This window comes from Punctularia strigosozonata, assembly GCF_000264995.1.
Source record: "Punctularia strigosozonata HHB-11173 SS5 unplaced genomic scaffold PUNSTscaffold_22, whole genome shotgun sequence".
NCBI classification, from domain to species: domain Eukaryota; kingdom Fungi; phylum Basidiomycota; class Agaricomycetes; order Corticiales; family Punctulariaceae; genus Punctularia; species Punctularia strigosozonata.
Genome location: NW_006767454.1, coordinates 82,925 through 99,798, shown reverse-complemented (window position 1 = coordinate 99,798; position 16,874 = coordinate 82,925). Strand labels below are relative to the sequence as shown.

The 16,874-nt window shown below is 57.3% G+C and overlaps 5 protein-coding genes across 5 annotated transcripts in view; 2 read left to right on the top strand and 3 right to left on the bottom strand.

Moving 5' to 3' along the window:
* Positions 1-717: 717 nt before the first annotated feature.
* Positions 718-1,493, top strand: PUNSTDRAFT_139251 (uncharacterized protein; the record flags this gene model as incomplete). The annotated part of the gene is made up of 2 exons (XM_007388941.1): positions 718-766; positions 823-1,493. 2 exons carry the CDS (start codon positions 718-720, stop codon positions 1,491-1,493), a joined length of 720 nt encoding a protein of 239 aa, XP_007389003.1.
* Positions 1,494-2,123: 630 nt separating this feature from the next.
* PUNSTDRAFT_128646 (uncharacterized protein) lies at positions 2,124-3,673 on the bottom strand (the record flags this gene model as incomplete). The annotated part of the gene is made up of 4 exons (XM_007388940.1): positions 2,124-2,292; positions 2,353-2,580; positions 2,634-2,755; positions 2,821-3,673. 4 exons carry the CDS (start codon positions 3,671-3,673, stop codon positions 2,248-2,250), a joined length of 1,248 nt encoding a protein of 415 aa, XP_007389002.1. The 3' UTR covers positions 2,124-2,247.
* Positions 3,674-5,236: 1,563 nt separating this feature from the next.
* On the bottom strand, positions 5,237-13,226 carry PUNSTDRAFT_93733 (uncharacterized protein). Its single transcript, XM_007388939.1, has 24 exons — positions 12,322-13,226; positions 11,442-12,219; positions 11,254-11,367; positions 11,178-11,194; positions 10,992-11,055; positions 10,868-10,925; positions 10,741-10,820; positions 10,619-10,691; positions 10,107-10,566; positions 9,971-10,050; positions 9,808-9,920; positions 9,540-9,755; positions 9,316-9,484; positions 9,182-9,262; positions 9,004-9,126; positions 7,872-8,953; positions 7,719-7,811; positions 7,630-7,667; positions 7,443-7,578; positions 6,691-7,379; positions 6,512-6,631; positions 6,225-6,456; positions 5,583-6,164; positions 5,237-5,501 (listed from the first exon to the last, which is right to left on the bottom strand). The coding sequence occupies exons 1-20, from the start codon at positions 12,950-12,952 to the stop codon at positions 7,298-7,300; spliced, it is 4,488 nt and encodes a 1,495-aa protein (XP_007389001.1). The 5' UTR covers positions 12,953-13,226; the 3' UTR covers positions 5,237-5,501; positions 5,583-6,164; positions 6,225-6,456; positions 6,512-6,631; positions 6,691-7,297.
* Positions 13,227-15,314: 2,088 nt separating this feature from the next.
* PUNSTDRAFT_55986 (uncharacterized protein) lies at positions 15,315-16,115 on the top strand (the record flags this gene model as incomplete). Its single annotated transcript, XM_007388938.1, has 4 exons — positions 15,315-15,553; positions 15,613-15,894; positions 15,946-15,952; positions 16,012-16,115. A coding segment is annotated over exon 2 (199 nt), but the record flags the coding sequence as incomplete, so codon positions are not given.
* A 49-nt stretch (positions 16,116-16,164) lies between these two features.
* PUNSTDRAFT_47918 (TPR-like protein) overlaps positions 16,165-16,874 on the bottom strand; it is a gene marked incomplete at both ends in the record, with an annotated part of 2,168 nt that continues 1,458 nt past the window's right edge. Inside the window, 2 exons of the mRNA XM_007388937.1 lie at positions 16,165-16,233; positions 16,569-16,791. Of these exons, the coding sequence (XP_007388999.1) occupies positions 16,165-16,233; positions 16,569-16,791 (292 nt within the window). The remainder of the gene's footprint in view (positions 16,234-16,568; positions 16,792-16,874) is intronic.

Sequence of the window (16,874 nt, the reverse complement as noted above, 5' to 3'; positions counted from 1 at the left end):
GACATGTATGCCTTCGATGGCTGGGCGCATAGAGATCTTGCTCTGCCGTGCTTCGGGCACGATGTCCTCAGCAGCATCGCATCACAGTGTTACTCGCTCTTGTGGCTTGCTGGACACGAAGAACCAGGAGATAGCACCATCGCTCGATGCGTCTCGGATGCTCCGGGTCCACGAGTGCATATCCGTTCTGTCTTGGATACATCACGGCTCCGGCGCACGTTTGCTAAGCGGAACATCAAAGATTGGCCTGAAACACCGACAAAGCGCCTTTGTGCGTACTGGATGGCCATATCAGAGCTCCTGGGATATTCATGCGGCGGATCTGTTCCTGTGCTCGATTATCTTCGGGATAAGGTAATCCCAGAAGAGAGGGTTGACGGCGTCGAGGGACGACATAGTACTCGGCCTCTGTCGGGTTTTTGGGTTATTCGAGATGCCGTGATGGTTCTCAATCGCGCGCAAATCCATCTTATATTTCGTCTACTTGCGTCTGGCGTTCGAGACCTCCCACGTTCACAGGATGATTTCCTGATCAAGCTGCCCTTCACGTTCGACAACTTGGGCAGACTCCCTCTCAGCTCGCTATGGATGATGTATATTCTTTCGACTGTGGATAGGACACTGACAATGCCGTTCCGGACATGCCTTCTACGAGTCTATTGTCTTGTCCATGATGTCAACGCCACTCGTCCGACTTGGATTCAGACTCGCCGCACCATGCTTCGAATACTCTTCCACTGCTCGACGCGGCAACGATACGAAGCGCGTGAGTCGCGATCTTGCATTCATTTTCTCCTAATCCATCTCATTGTTAGATTTCAGGGGCAAAGGATATGACCGAATACCTGAACCTCGTTTCTAGGTACCCGCTCCTCCAATTGTCTTATTTGGATAAGGGACACGGACGTCTCTTCTGGTCTGCAGTAAATGACATCGTCCATACCACCCTGAGCGACGCCGACGACCCAAACTCGCAAAGCGATATGCGGCTCTGGCGATCAGCGATGGGTAGCTTCTCCGACGGCTTGATCAGCGCCCTTTCGTTATGGATTCAATTAGTCGCCGACGGGCGCGCCGCGGCGGCCGGCATCGAGATTGAATGGTCGACTCTGATCCGATTCCTTGCTATTCATAGGAAACACGCGCCTGAGCCGATGAAACAAATTGCAAAGCACATCTTGGAAGCTTCCCAACGCGGCCTTTTGGGGGATGAAGTCAATCCAGAGCGCCATTTTCTGTATCGCAGCGTTTTGTGGAAGGAAGATTGGAAGAGCGTACAGGATGTATACGACTACTTCGGTTGTCGCCCTCTGACACCTGATGGCGGAGAAGGCTTGGTGCTCGCAGAGCCCACCCATCGCTTCAGGAAGTGGATCGATAGAGGGCTTGGGGGAATCGGAAGGGATATCGAGCGCGATTTCCAACACGAACGGGACGATTCGGGGACCAACCTCCCATGCACCTCTATCTGCCCAGGCAGGAACCCCCAGTGATGAACCAGAGGGCGCGGCGTTGGAAGACAGACGGCACACCAGCCGGCCACGACAAGATGGCACCATGAGCGACACAGCGTTGGTTGTGATAGGAGACGCCAACACGAGCGCGCAAGGCGTTCAAGATGATAAATCCCAGGAGTGAGGTGGTTGACTGCGGAGAATACGGGTCAAAGATCGAGGAATGTTAGTTAGGGACACATAGTAGTCAATCGGGGAACATACACAGTGGGATATATACATTGCCCTATAGCACGCACAAGAATCCGCTAGCGAAACATGAGCCAACGCTGTGGCGCACTTCGTTCGAGAGGCAAGGAAGAGTCATGACACTCTCTCGGATGGCTCACAGTCATTCATCTCCATGCCTCGAAGGATCCGGCGCGTCGATGATGCGGTACCGCAAGGCGTCAATCCGGATGCCATAGACAGTCGTCGACAGTAGATCATCTAGACATCGCCATATTACGTCGGCTCCATGCGGTTCGGAGGACTTGGTAAATCGACAGCTCGAGGGATGAGAGAGGGTTGCCACTGTCATACCATGCTTGTCTGGCATCTCTGCGTTTTAAGTGACATTGTTTGCTGGATATTAATTTCTGTGTTTCCCACACGGTCGCTTTTCCCGTTCTGTCTGCTAGTACATTCAACATTCAAGATTGTTTGCTAATATACAATGCTTTATCATACAAAAAATTACTGAAGCACAGATATAGACCACAGTACCGGGGATCGACGAACACGCGGGCGCTTCTCATGCCTTGCCCTTCAATACCGCAATCCTTGCCTCTCGCTCGCGCTAGATGAAGGAGATCGCGTTCAGCGAAACGTTCACGCTGTAAAGCTCTGCAACACTCACGTTGTCGGCACCCTTCTGAAGCCTCAACAGCTCTACTTCGCGGTTCTTCTCTTGTACGAGCTCCGTAATCCGCTGCGCGTGTTGCCGGCTGGACTCGTACGCCTCTGTCTTGATACGTAGCTCGGTTTGCATCAGCTCGTGCCGACGTTGGGCCTCGAGCCACTGGAGCTCTTCCTTGTGCGCGGCCTTCATAGCCTTAGCATGTGCGTGGTGCGCCTTCTCGTCCTCCTGCGCGCAGGCGTTAGAGAAATCGCTCGTTGATGATCTACATCAGAACATACCTTGATAGCCGAGCCCTGCATCTTCTGCAACTCTGCAAGCTCCTTCATCGCGATAGCAAGCGCCTTCTTCTCGTCCTTCGCCTCCCTCTGGATGATTTTGGAAAGCCTCTTTCCATCTTTGGCTATACCGGTGGTGTGTGTTTAGTCACGACGTCATTGTACAGATCGTCCGAATAGGGTATCTCACCTTCCTCTTTCGCAAGCTTTTTGTGCTGCTTCTGGCTCAGGGTGCGCGACACGCTCGCCGAACGCTCCCGGAACACCGAGCGCGTCTCCTCGTCCAGTTCGGCGTTCGGGCCGATCATGCCGGCACCGTTGGCGAACGTCCCGCCGTTCAGCGTGCTATCATTCGTGCGCGAGGTGTGAACCGTGCTCGCCCGTCGAGAGCGCCGCTGCCCCAAAGAGCGGGATCGAGAGAGGCGGTCGTCGTCCGAGGTATCGCTGAACGCGGACACAGCAGCGAGGCGCGCGGACGGCGCGCTCGAACGCCGGCTTTTAGCGCTCTTGGAGCTGTTGTTGCGGCGAAGGGCGGTTACGCGGGCGTCGCTGCCTTCGATCTCGGAATCGCTGCTCTCGCCTGGGGCCACGATGCGGCGCCTAGAGCGGGCGGAGGGGACGTCGCGGGAAGGGCTGCTGATCGAGCCCGCTTTCGAGGCCGGGGAGTAGTCCCGGCTCAGGGGCTCGTTACCGGTGATTGGCGACTTGGATGTTGTTTTTTTTGGGGAGCGTGTAGGGGCGATGAACGACGAGGTGGTAGGGGGTGGCAGGGGCGTGCTCTCGTCCTTCGTCTTCGGAGGCTCCGGGACGGCATCGATGTCTTCGCTTCGAGGCGCGACGACCGGGTTGTCGTGCGCGGGGATCAGGGTTGGGACGGGTTGGGTGGTCGCTGGGGGCACCTGCTGCGCGCTACCGTTGGCCTCGTATGTGCCAGGAACGGGCTGATGGGTGTCCGGGATAGGCATCACGACGAATCGCTCGGGCTCATTCGACGCAGACGGCTCCTTGTTGGACGACGAAAACGGGTTTTTGAAAATGGCCATGGGTGCTAGTTAAACCAAGATGAGCCCATGATCACCGGGGGCCCAGGCAGGCACATACTGTCGTAGTAAACAGATTTCTCGCTAGCTGGGGTGCGCAGGACTTCGACAGGCGTGCAATGAGATGATGTAGAAATCGTTGGCCGCTCTCGGTCGAGATCCGGGTCCTTTTATGTGGATTAACTGAGGATGACGGAACGACCGGCTGAGGCTTGATCGACTCCTCCCCGTACCGCCTCCCCAAGCCCTCGAGGCTGAGATCGACGGGAAGACATATGGATGATGACGTCATTCGGCACGAGACCATACACCGGAGTTTTATGCTCGCTCGACGCTATAGGGCAACGTACGTGTATATCTCACTGTGTTACTGTATGTTCCCGGTTGACTACTACGTGTCCCCAACGCCCCTCGATCTCTTACCGTATTTTCTGCAGTCATCCGCCTCCCGGCTTGGCCATATCATCTTGGACGCCTCGCGCGCTCATAAGTACCATCACAACCGACGCGGCGGTGTCTTCTGCCCGCTGTCACCCAACGTTAACGCGCCACGCCTTCTGATCCATCCCTCGGAGTTCCTGTCTGGATGGAAAAATAACAGTGTGGGTTGGCTCCCTAATTCGTCCCGTTCGCATTGGAAATTTCCCTACCTCGATGGATTGTGCGCACAGATGATGCGGTCCCCCAAGGCGATACTACTGCCCTCGCCGACTCGGATGGACTAGACAGTCACCGATAGCAGAACAGTCAGATATGATCCTCCGCCTCCATACTGCCCTAGCCGACTCGGATGAACATGACAGCATCCATCTACGCTATAAGTGAGAAGATGCATGCAGACAGACTATAGACACACAACAAAGTAACTCGAGTCACCCACCAAGCACACCAGACAACCATCTATACTTCATGGACGCTTTCGCCTCGCTCTTTCCCGACTCCTCTGGGTCGTCTTCGAAAGACACGCAGATCCCGGTTGGGAAAGACAGCAACAACACTCATATTACCTCGTCATGCGTGATCGCCTGATTCGAGGTGCGCATTTTCAACCCTGACGTGACTTTCCGCACTCGAATGGGAGACTCATTTGCTGCGTGCCCGATCAGTCCGAAATCCAGACTGCCATCCGGAACAAACCGCGGTCGACGCATGCGCGCGGGCGACATCCGCATGTCCTCACTGATGTCTTGCGAGGATGGGTGTACGGGTTCAGGACAGATGGCAATTACATTACATAAAGTGCAACTTGCAATCTCATGGGCCCTATATTCTGGAAATATTTTAATCGTACGAGCCGAGCAGGATGAGGACCGCGGTCGGCTTGTAAGTATTGTGAAGGCTACATTGCACGTTGAGACTCGAGAGTATGGCAGCGCAAAACGCGAACCACGATTGGACGCCGTACTTTCGGACGACAAGACCGAAAGGAAGGACGTGCGAGCAGGGTTTACATAATTGCTTACCACGTGACTGATTAATGGAGTCATGAAGGCATGACCTTCCTGCGTACAAGAACAGAAAATGCAAAAAGTTTCTAGACTGTACCCGTAACTTTCCTCCGTCCTCAGTCCCTCCTCGACTACCGCAATGTGCCCTCACGCCAACGGTGACGCCGTCCCCAGCAACTCCGAGATGGTCGCCATCGACATGTCCGACGCCGTCAAGGCTTCCGGCGTGGTTAACGGCGCCGGTGCTGCCCACGCAAACGGCGTGAACGGCACGGCGAACGGACGGTCACAAGAGGCGCAACGATTAAACCCCTACGCTCCCCGCGCATCCGATTTCCTGAACAACGTCTGCAACTTCAAGATCATCGAGTCGACTCTCCGAGGTGCGTTGCCATCTCAAAAACGACGTCATCGAGCGGACCCCCCCTTACGCTCATCGTCTCTCTTGACTCGATGAAATGTAGAGGGGGAGCAGTTTGCGAACGCCTTCTTCGACACCAAGACCAAGATCGCGATCGCGCGCGCCCTCGATGCGTTCGGCGTCGAATACCTCGAGCTCACCTCCCCCGCCGCGTCCGAGCAATCGCGCGCCGACTGCGAGGCGATCTGCAACCTCGGGCTCAAGGCCAAGATCCTCACCCACATCCGGTGCCACATGGACGACGCCCGGATCGCGGTCAACACCGGCGTCGACGGCGTCGACGTCGTCATCGGCACCTCCTCCTTCCTCCGCGAGTTCAGCCACGGAAAGGACATGGCGTACATCACCAAGACCGCGATCGAGGTCATCAACTTCGTGAAGAACTGCAAGGGCCGGAACGGCAAGCCGATCGAAGTACGGTTCTCGACAGAGGACTCGTTCAGGAGCAACCTCGTCGACCTCCTCAGCATCTACCAGACCGTTGACAAGATCGGCGTCGACCGTGTCGGCATCGCGGACACTGTCGGTTGCGCGAACCCGCGGCAGGTGTACGACCTCGTCCGCACGCTCCGCGGCGTCGTCAGGTGCGATATTGAGGTGCACTTGCATAACGACACTGGCATGGGTACGTTTGTACTGTGTGTATGTAGTCCTGCTCGATGTTGTCTAAACGGCTTCTTCACAGCGATCGCCAACGCATATACCGCGCTCGAAGCCGGTGCCACTCACATAGATACCTCCGTTCTCGGCATTGGCGAACGTGTCGGTATCACCCCTCTCGGCGGCTTGGTCTCCTGCTTGTACACGGCCAACCCGGAATACGTCAAGGGCAAGTACAACCTGCCCATGCTCCGAGAGATCGAGAACTTGGTTGCGGAGGCTGTCGAGGTGAACGTGCCGTTTTCGAACCCCGTCACGTACGTGCGCATACAATCGCGATGACGAGACGATACTGAACCCCCCCCCGTGAAGCGGCTACTGCGCGTTCACGCACAAAGCTGGCATCCACGCCAAGGCGATTCTCAACAACCCCAGCACGTACGAGATCCTCAAGCCTGAAGACTTCGGTCTCACAAGATACGTCTCGATTGGGTACGTTTTCCATATCGTTCAGGAAGAGACAGAACTGACTCGAACTGCCTGCTTCGTAGTCACCGCCTTACCGGCTGGAACGCCGTCAAGTCTCGTGTCGAGCAGCTTGGTCTCAAGCTCACCGATGACGAGGTCAAGGACGTCACCGCCAAGATCAAGGAGCTCGCGGATGTCCGCACTCAGTCGATGGACGACGTCGACACTCTTCTCCGCGTATACCACTCCGGCATCCAATCGGGCGAGCTCGAGGTTGGCCAGAAGGAGGCGCTCGACCGTTTACTCCGGAGACACCGCGAAGAGTCGGCTGAGCGATCCCCCGCATAGGCGTCGGACATCCTCCCCCTTCCTTCCCCCACCCACACTCGCTTCTTTACCACTACGCCACCTATCAGGGGGTGGCGAACTCCCCCAAAAAAACCGGGCGGCGTAGCCGTTCGGGTCTCGTTGCCAGTCGACGTTTAAGACTGGACCGATGTGTATTAGTTTGCTGTATATTGAATGTGTAAACTAGAGGATACAGATCAGCAGCCCATGAATCGATGCAGTAACGTGCGCATACAGCTGAAGCGTGCGGATTGATGAGAGATGAGATATAAATACAACGGCGGATGGAGGCTTGCGCGCACGCGAAACAGAAAGATGCGATGATACATTCATATATGCGGGTCATGTACGGGCGTGGTGTCCATTGATGCCCAGTTTTGTGAACACCTCGTCCAACGTCTTGAAGCCGACCGGTTTCACCAGGCTGCGTTACGCGGAGGGTAAGTCTCACAAAGATAAATTGTGATAATGGGAAAGCGACACGTACTATCCGTCGACTCCAGCCTCGAAAGCACGCCTCTTGTCCTCAAGCGAAGACATGCCGGTCAGGGCAAGTATGCGAGCTGCATGTCTATCAGCGTTCTTCCGCTCTAGCTCGCGTATTGCTGCGGTCGCTCCGATACCTAGAAGAGCGCGTTGAGCATATTCACAGAAATCCGCTGCTCAACACTTACCATCCAACACCGGCATGGATAGGTCGACGAGTACGACGCTAGTGGATAGAGTTCAGCTTCTTGAAGGACGATTCTGATGAAGGACTTACTCGAACGGTCCCTCGGACTCGAAAACGCGAACACCATCGCTGCCGTCGACGCCTTCACGAAATTCGTATCCCTTGGTCTTCAGCCACTTGACTCTGGGAAAAAGGGAACAAAATTGTAAGAGGAAGAAACAAATCGTTCGGAAAGCGACCTACAAAAGACTACGCAGGATACTGTTATCCTCAACCACCAAGACTCGCACAGAGTTCGCGACGTGCGCGGCTCCAATCGCGGACTTCAGGAGCGTACCTCCGCCAGCGATTGGCACCGTGGTGGGGCTAGCGGGATCGTGTCCATTGATTGAGTGCGGGACGTCCCGTCCGGGCGTAGGGCTGCCTTCGTCCCCAAATGAGGCAGATCGGATACGTGGCTCGGGGCTTGGAGGCATGGAAGGTTCAGTCGGCTTCGGTGTTGCTGTGTCATCGTCAAGCCACGATTCCTTGAGATCGGATAACGGCGGGTGCACGGTCACAGCACGCGGTCCCAATGGAGGGCGATTGGGCCGCTCAGCCCACGTTTCTTCCGAGTACCGTCTCGGGAGATAGCTGGTATTGCCTTCGTCGGCAAGAAGCTTGAATGCGGGAGCGGAGGCCGAAGGAACGAGCCCAGGAGAATCTCGGGAGCGAGCAATCATCTTCTGAGCGTGGATACATAGCTTGATTGCTGACCGGAGGCGGGACGGTCCTCCGGGCTTGAAGACCAAACGTGCGAACCCGCCTATACGTTCGTACATGTCGATGGTACCCATAAGGGACGTGTCGCCACGCGACGAGCATAGAATGATATAAGACCGAGTGGTATCCTTGCGTTCGATCGCCAAGACGATAGGCTGAATAGAGTCGTTTACAATCACGATGTCCCCGTTTCCCTGGTCGTCGGAATCGATATTGAAGCCCCACGAGGAGAGGTACTTGCAGGTCACCTGCCGCAACAGCTCGACGCCTCGATGAGATCGGTCGAAACCTATTAGAGAAACCCTCGGAGGCCCAGGGAGACCCTCGAAATTGAACGGTTCGACCGGGCTCAGGGGGACTGACGATGTCGATTTGTCATCGTCGTCTTCCACCAATTCTGCCGCGAATGTGACACGAATCTCCGTCCCGACACCCTCCACGCTCGACACATCGATCGTCCCGTCGAGCGTTTTTGACTGGACGATGCTGTTGACAATAGCCAATCCCAGGCCGGTGCCCGTCTGCAGCGGGTTCTCTTGGGAAAAAGGATGAAACAGTTGGTTCTATGAGGTTGATGAGCACTGGCATGCAACCGAAGATCGCACGATAGTACCTTCATAAAGTTTTGGCTGATACCCTTGCCCGTGTCCATCACTCCGAGCTCCATCCTGACTTTCGTCGGTGGGTCCCGCGGCTCGGGCGGCAGTTCACGTAGGGTGACATGCACATATCCTCGCTGTATAATGCACATCAGCAACCGCCGCGAGTGTAACCATGCCTCATGAACATACGCTTGTGAATTTGAGGCTGTTTCCGAAAAGGTTCATCAACACACGTCGGATACCTCCCTTCTCGCATTTAACAGTCCATCCCTGAGAAAAGTGTGTTAAAATAAGGGCTGAAAGGCTCAGACAACCTCGCTCACAGCATCGCGATCGTCGATATCCACAACGGTCTCGGGTGCTTCATATCCACTCGAACCCGCCTGATCTTTGGGAGGAGCATAGACGCTACCGATCTCCGAGTCTATCCTGGCCCGGTACCCGATCCAGCAGCCTTCTACGGCTTCTTCCACCAGCTGCATCAAGTTGACTCTATCCAAGCGTCGGTTTTAGGAGGTAGATTTATTCCAGAACCAGTGGCACGCACCTGCTCGGTGGAATCACGTTTTCAACGCCACCTGCCTTGGTGTTGCCGCTGAGCTTGGTGAAATCCAGGACGTGATTGACAGTCTCCACGAGTGACGTTCCGCAAGCTTGGATCGTTGATAAGAACGATAATTGGCTCTGATTCAATGGCGAGTCCGAAAGAAGTTCTGCAGCGGCCAGGATTCCGTGTAGCGGAGTACGCAGTTCGTGCGATATGCTGCATGAGCGATTAGCGGCAGTGGGTCGTGAGGAACAACACAAGCACGTACTTGGAGATGAATAAGCCCTTTGATCGATCCGCCAGAATCATTCTCCGCTTGAGCACGGCCGAAAGGATGATCACGCCAATAGCTCGGAGGTAAGATAACTCATGACCCTCCAGCTGATACACGATGAGCACCACGGTTGTGTATAAGACACGTCTTTACTCACATATCGTCGATTTTGCTCCGTCGCGATATATGCGCACAGTAGCGCGAACGGCCGCTTGTCCACGTTGAGTATAGGCACAGCTAGGAGACTGTCAGAAATGCAAGCAAAGGCATGCGGCCTAGGAATCAACACTCACTTAGTGCATACTGTATATGCGTCGGCAAAAAGCCCCTCAAGCAAAGCGGGACGATTCCCTCGCTGACCCGCCCCTGTGGGTACTTCGTGAAGAACTCTTGCAGGGTACCGTACTCCTCCGGGCTGAGGTGTACGGTCTTCGCCCCATCCCCCGATTCCGCATTGTGGAGCACGACACCGACGCTGCCCTCCGCGTTGACGGTCTCAAGCACGTCCGAGTGCGCCACGTCAAGGACTATTGCACCCTGGACGTCGAGCGTGCGCTTGACGAGCTTGGCCGCGTGCGCATACACCTTGTCCATGGACGTGCCGATGAAGAACGTCTGCTTGTCCTCAGCGTCAGCCGCGTTGTCGATCTCCAGGCACTCGCGAGTGAACTGTTCCATGGAAGTCTGAATCCGGTCTCGGACACGAAGTTGGATCTTATCGCGCCAGAGCTCGAGTTCTCGCATGGCGATAGCCTATGGCCGTATGAGCTAGGTCGGGCTTCGCAGGCGAATTCCGGAAACATACCGCAAATTCGCGAAGCGCGTGCCTCTGCCGAGGGCTGAACTCTCCTCGTGGCATATCGTCGAAGACCGACAAGCTGAAGTAGGTCAGCGTGATTCGCGCGATTAAAACGGAAGTAGAATTACCATCCAATATTGTACCCATCTTGAGTTCGCAACGGTGCTCCGGCGTAGAACCGTATCTCAGGCCCCTCTTTGACCATAGGCTATACACAGGTCAATCAGGGGATTCAAGCGCAGAGATAACGCCTACATTATTTGCGAATCTCCAGTCCTTGGTCGTATCAAGGACCACCATCGGTTCTTCCCCACTACGGACAACCCAAGAGATTGACTCAACAAGCAGCTCGTACGATCCTGGCACATCAAATACTCACCGCCGCAATATCGCATGAGCGCACAACGATTCGCTCCTGTTCCAGCTCGACACGGGCAAGCCGGCTAACGATGGAACCAGAGGTCCAAAGTTCACAATGCGCATGAAAAGGGGAACAACCCATCGTCAGCACAGGTCCACAAGCACTTGTGATGAAAAGGAGAAAGAAAGGAAGGATTGTCCAAACCTTTAGACTTGAACCACCTAAGAAAAGCGCACGTCAGCGACGATAGCATGTATTCGCGCCGGAGAAAAGGCCGCACTCCTCGGAGCCGTCGACGAGCGAGATCCCGACCATCTTCGTGTTGAACACCAACTTGGCGAGGTGAACAATACGATCGAAATTCGGGTCCGGACTGGTGTTCCAGATGTTGAACCTGGTCATCACCCTCCGCGGTCAGCTTATCTACGTCGGCAGAAAAATAACAACACCTCAAGGCAGAACACGCACTTGAATAACGCTCTTCGGCGCTCGAGCTCGTCCGGCGCGTTCGGCGGGACCAAGTACCCCAGCGCCTCGAACATCTGCTTCTCCCTCACCGCACGCCTGCTCCCGTCTCGCCCCCCGGCGCCGCCTGCCCCTACCACGGGCGTGATGCCCGGTATGACGACCGCCGGGACGGTCTCGAGCGACGGCAGCGGCGAGGACGTCTGTCGGGTCAGCGCCACGCGCCGCGGCACGGCGGGGACCGAGGCCACCGTCGCATCCGGCGCCGGCTCCGAGTCGTGGCGGGCGGGCGCAAGCGGCCGGAGCGGTGGCGCGGAGCCCGCCGAGGACGGGCCGGATAGCTCGGTCCGCACAGCCGTCGGCGATGCCGGGTCCGAGGCAGGCTCGGGCCTCGTCGAAGGGCCGCGGCGCGGCGACGGCCCGAAGTAGTCGTCGTCGGGCGAGGCGTCCTCGTCGACGGGCATGCGCGGGAGTGGCGCCGTCGCGGGCGGCGGCACGCTCTTCGTCGTCTCGCTCGGCCCTTCCTTGGCTTTTACCGCGGACCCCGCCGTCCTGGAACGCTCGGCGCCGACGGATATCGGGCTATTGTCCTCGATCGTCTCCAGCCGGCGCTGGTCCACCCAGTTTCCATCCTCGACGTCCGTCGTACCCACCCAGAAGCTCGGAATGCTGCTCAGCCGCTGTTCGCCAGGTGTTTTGGGCCCCGTCGGGTGGGCGCCGGGTATGCTCGTCGTCACGCCGCGCATGGGATCCGTGAGCTCGTGCTCGGGCGAGGGTAACACTAAAATGAATAACGATGATCAGCATCGGCGTGAGGTCAGGAAAAAAAACAAGCGACTGATGCAACAGAGACAATCGAACGGAGAAGCGGAACACGCCGTACCTAAAGGCGCTACCGAGATCCTCGCCGCTGCCCATCGAATGGCCGCCGCGCTCGTCATCGTATCCGCCGACGTCGGTGGGCCCTCCTTCCCGTGCCCGTAGTAACCCTGCGGATGACCGGTGTGTGCATGATACCCGTCCCGGGGGGATCCCGTCTGCCCCGGGGACCCCATAGCCTTCGCGAGCGGGTCGAGCGAGTAGTTCATCCTAAACGACGGCAGTTTGAGCTTCCCCGGGCCGCGCTTGATCGCGCCCGTGCGCGTGACCGCGCTCACGCTGCTCGACCGCCCGAGCGGCTTGCCCACCGCACCCGGCGTCGAAACCGAAGCCACAGAAGCAGAAGCAGAAGGGCCCGCGGCGAGACTGAGACTGTCCATCCCCAAAGCGCTGATCGGGTCCTCGGCCAGCGAGCGCTGCTGCGCGGCGACGGCGCTCTCCAGCGCGGGCAGCATCCCGCCCATATCCGGCGTGGCGTTCGAGAGCGTGAGCGCGGGCGTGCTCCGCGTCGCCGTCCGGTCCCCCGCGTTTCCGACGCCGGCGACTGCCGCGTGGAGCTCGCGCTCGCGCAGGCCGTCTGCGGGGCCTTCTTCGCTCGCGATCGAGCTCACGCTCGAGCTCGGCTGGCGCTGCATCTTCGGCGCCGGCGGCTTGCGGGAGGCGGACGCGAGCGAGAGGGAGAGCACCTGCGCGCTGGCGGCTGAGTGGGTCGCGGAGGCGGACGAGCCAGGGCCGGACGTTGCGGGAGGGTCCGAGACGCGGGGCGTGGCGCGGGGCGGCGCGGGCGTCTTGGCGGGGTCCCACCGCCCACGCGCGTAGGCGGCGACGAAGGTGGCCCAGTCGTAGTCTACCTCAGGTTCCGGTTCTGCGCCATTCGACGGGCACGGGGGCGCGGAAGAGGTGGAGGAGGAAGGGTTGAGTGTTTGGTAGGGATCGTTGGACTGGGAGAGGTGGGAGAGAGAGAATGCATGGGGAAGGGACGAGGATGAGTGGGGATATGGCGATGAGGATGAGGATGGCACGTCCGAGAGGCGAGGTGTGCTGGATGAGGGGGAATGCGAGAGGTGTGAGGCGGTGGGGGCGGAAATACAGCCCGATGAGGGAAGATCCGGCGCAAGGGAATACGGGTCCGGGAGCATGGACGCGGGGACGGAGGAGGGAGAGGCGGGGGTTGAGGAAGCGGGAGATATCTGTAGAGAGGAGACGGGGGAGAGGCCCGAGGGCGATGAGGCACAGGTAACGAAGGTCATTGCCCCGTTGGTACTAAGGCTGGAGGTGCTCGCGTGAAACTCGTCGTCGTCGTCCTCCACCGATGATGAGCGAGAGCGACGATGGCCGAAAGCTCGATCGTGCGTGCCGTCGTCGTCGTCGTCGTTGTCGACCGTGTCCTGGTGATGCGTCTCTGTCGGCAAGAGCGAGGGAACAGCGACGTGAGCGTAGTCGATAACGCGTGATACCGACGAGGAGGAGGATGAGCCCGACGAAGGCGGGGAGCTGGTCGTCGTCACTGATGACCTTGCCCGTGCGTTCGCGTCAGTCAACGCGTCTATGTCCGCGTCTGTACCAGTAGCAGCAGCAGCCAATGCCGGACCCTCGTTTTGCACCTGCTTCGGTCTTCCGGGGTCAGTGCTCGTCGTCGTGCTTGCGGCCGTCGTCGTCGTCGTCGTCGTTGTCGCCGGGATGATGACTTGGGCATATTCTGTGCGCTCTCCCCCGGCCAATTTGGCCGAGGCCAGCGCGTCTTCGGCCAGGTGCCAGTCCGGGTCAACGGGCGATGCTGCCGGCATATGTCGGCCTTCGTCGCCGTGTTGGTCGCTGAGGACCGCGGTACTGTGCATACAAGGTGGCGCGCTCGTCGTCGTCGTCGTCGTGATGATACAAGCGAGTCTGGACGCGAATCAATGAAGAACTTCGTTGGGAGCGCACACGGGCTCGAGGGCGAGGCGGGTGGAGTGTAGAAGATGAGTCTGACGTCACTGGGTACTAACAAGCACCCGTCGTTCGCAGGGCTGTTCCGCTGCAGCAGGCCGTTCGCGACTTACCTTGCGGATTTCGGGGTTTGTTATGTGTTCGTCTTCACCATCCCCGATGACAAGCTAGAAATATACAAAGTGTGTGGTGAACAGGCGAGGAGGTCTGGAGGTGTCGCGATCGCAAGTTGAGACCCGCGGGCGGTTGAAAGTTGAAACCGTTGAAACATCGAGGCACGGGTCGCGATCTAGAGCGACCGTGCGATACGATTATCGCTGGTTTATTAGGGGCTCTTTCAGCTCCTGATCCTTGCCATGTATTCGACTGGATTTATAGGACAAGGTGAACTTGGCTAGGATCTGCAGGATTCTCGCGGCTTCACAATACTTATGAACGTGTGCAGTGCCTGAAGGCCTCCTCCAAGTTCGGCCCTTTTCATGATCACTATTAATCTGATACCACGACCACCTCAGTAGGCGGTCCCGCACGGAAACGGGCCTGACATCGCCCTGCGAGAAAATTGCGTACTCCGTCCTGTGGAGATGCTGTTCGGGCCTGCCCCCGACGGTCTCCCCGTGTTCTTTCTGGGCGGTGAAAACTTGCATCCGAGAACACACGCGTGAAGACCCTACAGAAGCGTCTCGCGCTTGACATTTCCCCAGCTTTGACCCGGTCGACATTAGCTTGCACAGGGCATCGACATAGCGCTCAAGCTTATTCAGAGGTAGTTCGTGAACATACGCTCAAAGATGGGGATGCATTTCATCGACGTAGCGCTTAAGCCTCATCAATACATACACGGTATTCGCAGCGTCGCCGCATTGACGTTCGCTCATGATCTCATCTGCATATTTACGGCTTATTCAGACAGAAAAAAAGGGACAAGCCCGCATATAGGAGATCGCTGCGCCTTATGGCGCATTAACGTTCGGTATGCTATCCGCAGCAGATCGCATCCATCGCCTCAAATGAGCTGCCCCTTTCGCGGCCTCGCCGTCGTCCACGATGCTTTCGTCTGCGGTATGGGTGAACATCAAGGTGCTGCCCATTTTCTGCGGCTTCGAATTCGGGTCGGGGAAAAAAGTTCACATCAGCGATGCGCTCATATCGCTCGAAAGGCTGACTAACCCCGACTCACGCTGGAAGTCGACACCGAAGGGAGCTTCACGACCTGTCCTGCGGCCCGTTCCCGCAGCACGCGGCGTGCGCTGAGCCTGTTTCGTTCATGTCGAACGAAGGGCGTAGGCAAGGCGGGGTGGCTCAGCGTGAGTACAGGATTCAAGTTCCGACGAGAATAGATGATGTTGCTCACATAGCGAGATAGCTGTTGATCTATACAGTCTGGCGGTGACGATCTCCACGACCAGACACACGAAGTTGCCCGGCATGGCGACGAAGGTGATCAGCATGACGACCGAACAAGTGCTAATCGTGATGTGTACTATCAACATACAACACCGAGAACGTCAACATACTAATTCTCACCATCTCTGCGCCGTCTCCGCCTCCGCCGCCACCGCCGCAGAATCCCTAGCCAGCCCGGAGCTCCCACTTTCGAAGCTCTACTACGTCGTGGGATCGTTGCAAGCTCTACATGCGCAGATGAGTATACTACGGCGGATAAATACCATCAATGACGATGACAGAATGAATCTAGTGATGTGGTACGGGATTTCTGCCCGGATCGTACAAGTCAAAGAGCTCTATTTACGTGAATGGACAGGACTTTGTAGAAACCACGGGGATGACCGCACGGCGCTCAAGACAGGTAGTGCGAACCCTCTAATCAGCCGTAGAGTAGCGGTGAACATCGACCCTGTAGCAGCACCCAAACATGTCGATCACAGCAGAGTGGGATATACTCGTATATCGCATCTCATGCGCCTTCGAGTGTGTCGTTGCTCGAGTCTGAGGCTGTCGCAGAACCTTCGCGACCTTCTTCATCCTGCACGACGCGGGTCAGCGGCGAATGCATATCGCGACTGAACGCAACCTCACCATGAGCTCGTGAATCTCACGAAGGAGATCTGAGCAGTATTCCGCCTCACCCTCATCTCCGATCTCTGTGACCAATCGCCGAGCGATCGTTATATGCTCAACGGCCTCAGCGTAACGACACCGGTCGCGGTCGAGTCTCCCCATGTAAATATGACACCAAGCGATCCCATAGCGATCTCCAATGCTGGAAGCAAGGTCAAGAGCGCGCCCTAGCTTCTCCGCGGCTTGATCATATTGCTCCTGGACACGATCAATCTCGCCTAATCTCTGCAAAGCCTCTACAGCACCAATGCGGTCTCCGATCTCGGAGGACACGTCGTGGGCCCGGGTGAACTTCTCTATCGCTTGCGAGTACTCGCCCTGCATGCGATGGATGTCGCCCAAGCTCCACAGGCAATTCGCCACGCCATGTCGGTCTCCGATCTCGGAGGACACGTCGTGGGCCCGGGTGAGCTTCTCTATCGCCTGGGGATATTCGCCCTGCAAGCGGTGGATGTCGCCCAAGCTCCACAGGCAGTTCGCCACGCCTTGTCGGTCTCCAATCTCGGAGTACACGTCGTGGGCCCGGGTGAGCTTCTCTATCGCCTG

Coding starts and splice junctions, on each gene's coding strand:
- PUNSTDRAFT_93733 (XM_007388939.1), bottom strand. CDS start 12,952: ATGCAGCGCCAGCCGAGCTCGAGCGTGAGCTCGATCGCGAGCGAAGAA. Junction 10,051..10,106: donor GCATATACAGTATGCACTAA/GTGAGTGTTGAT, acceptor ACAGTCTCCTAG/CTGTGCCTATACTCAACGTG. Junction 9,485..9,539: donor AACGTGATTCCACCGAGCAG/GTGCGTGCCACT, acceptor ACGCTTGGATAG/AGTCAACTTGATGCAGCTGG.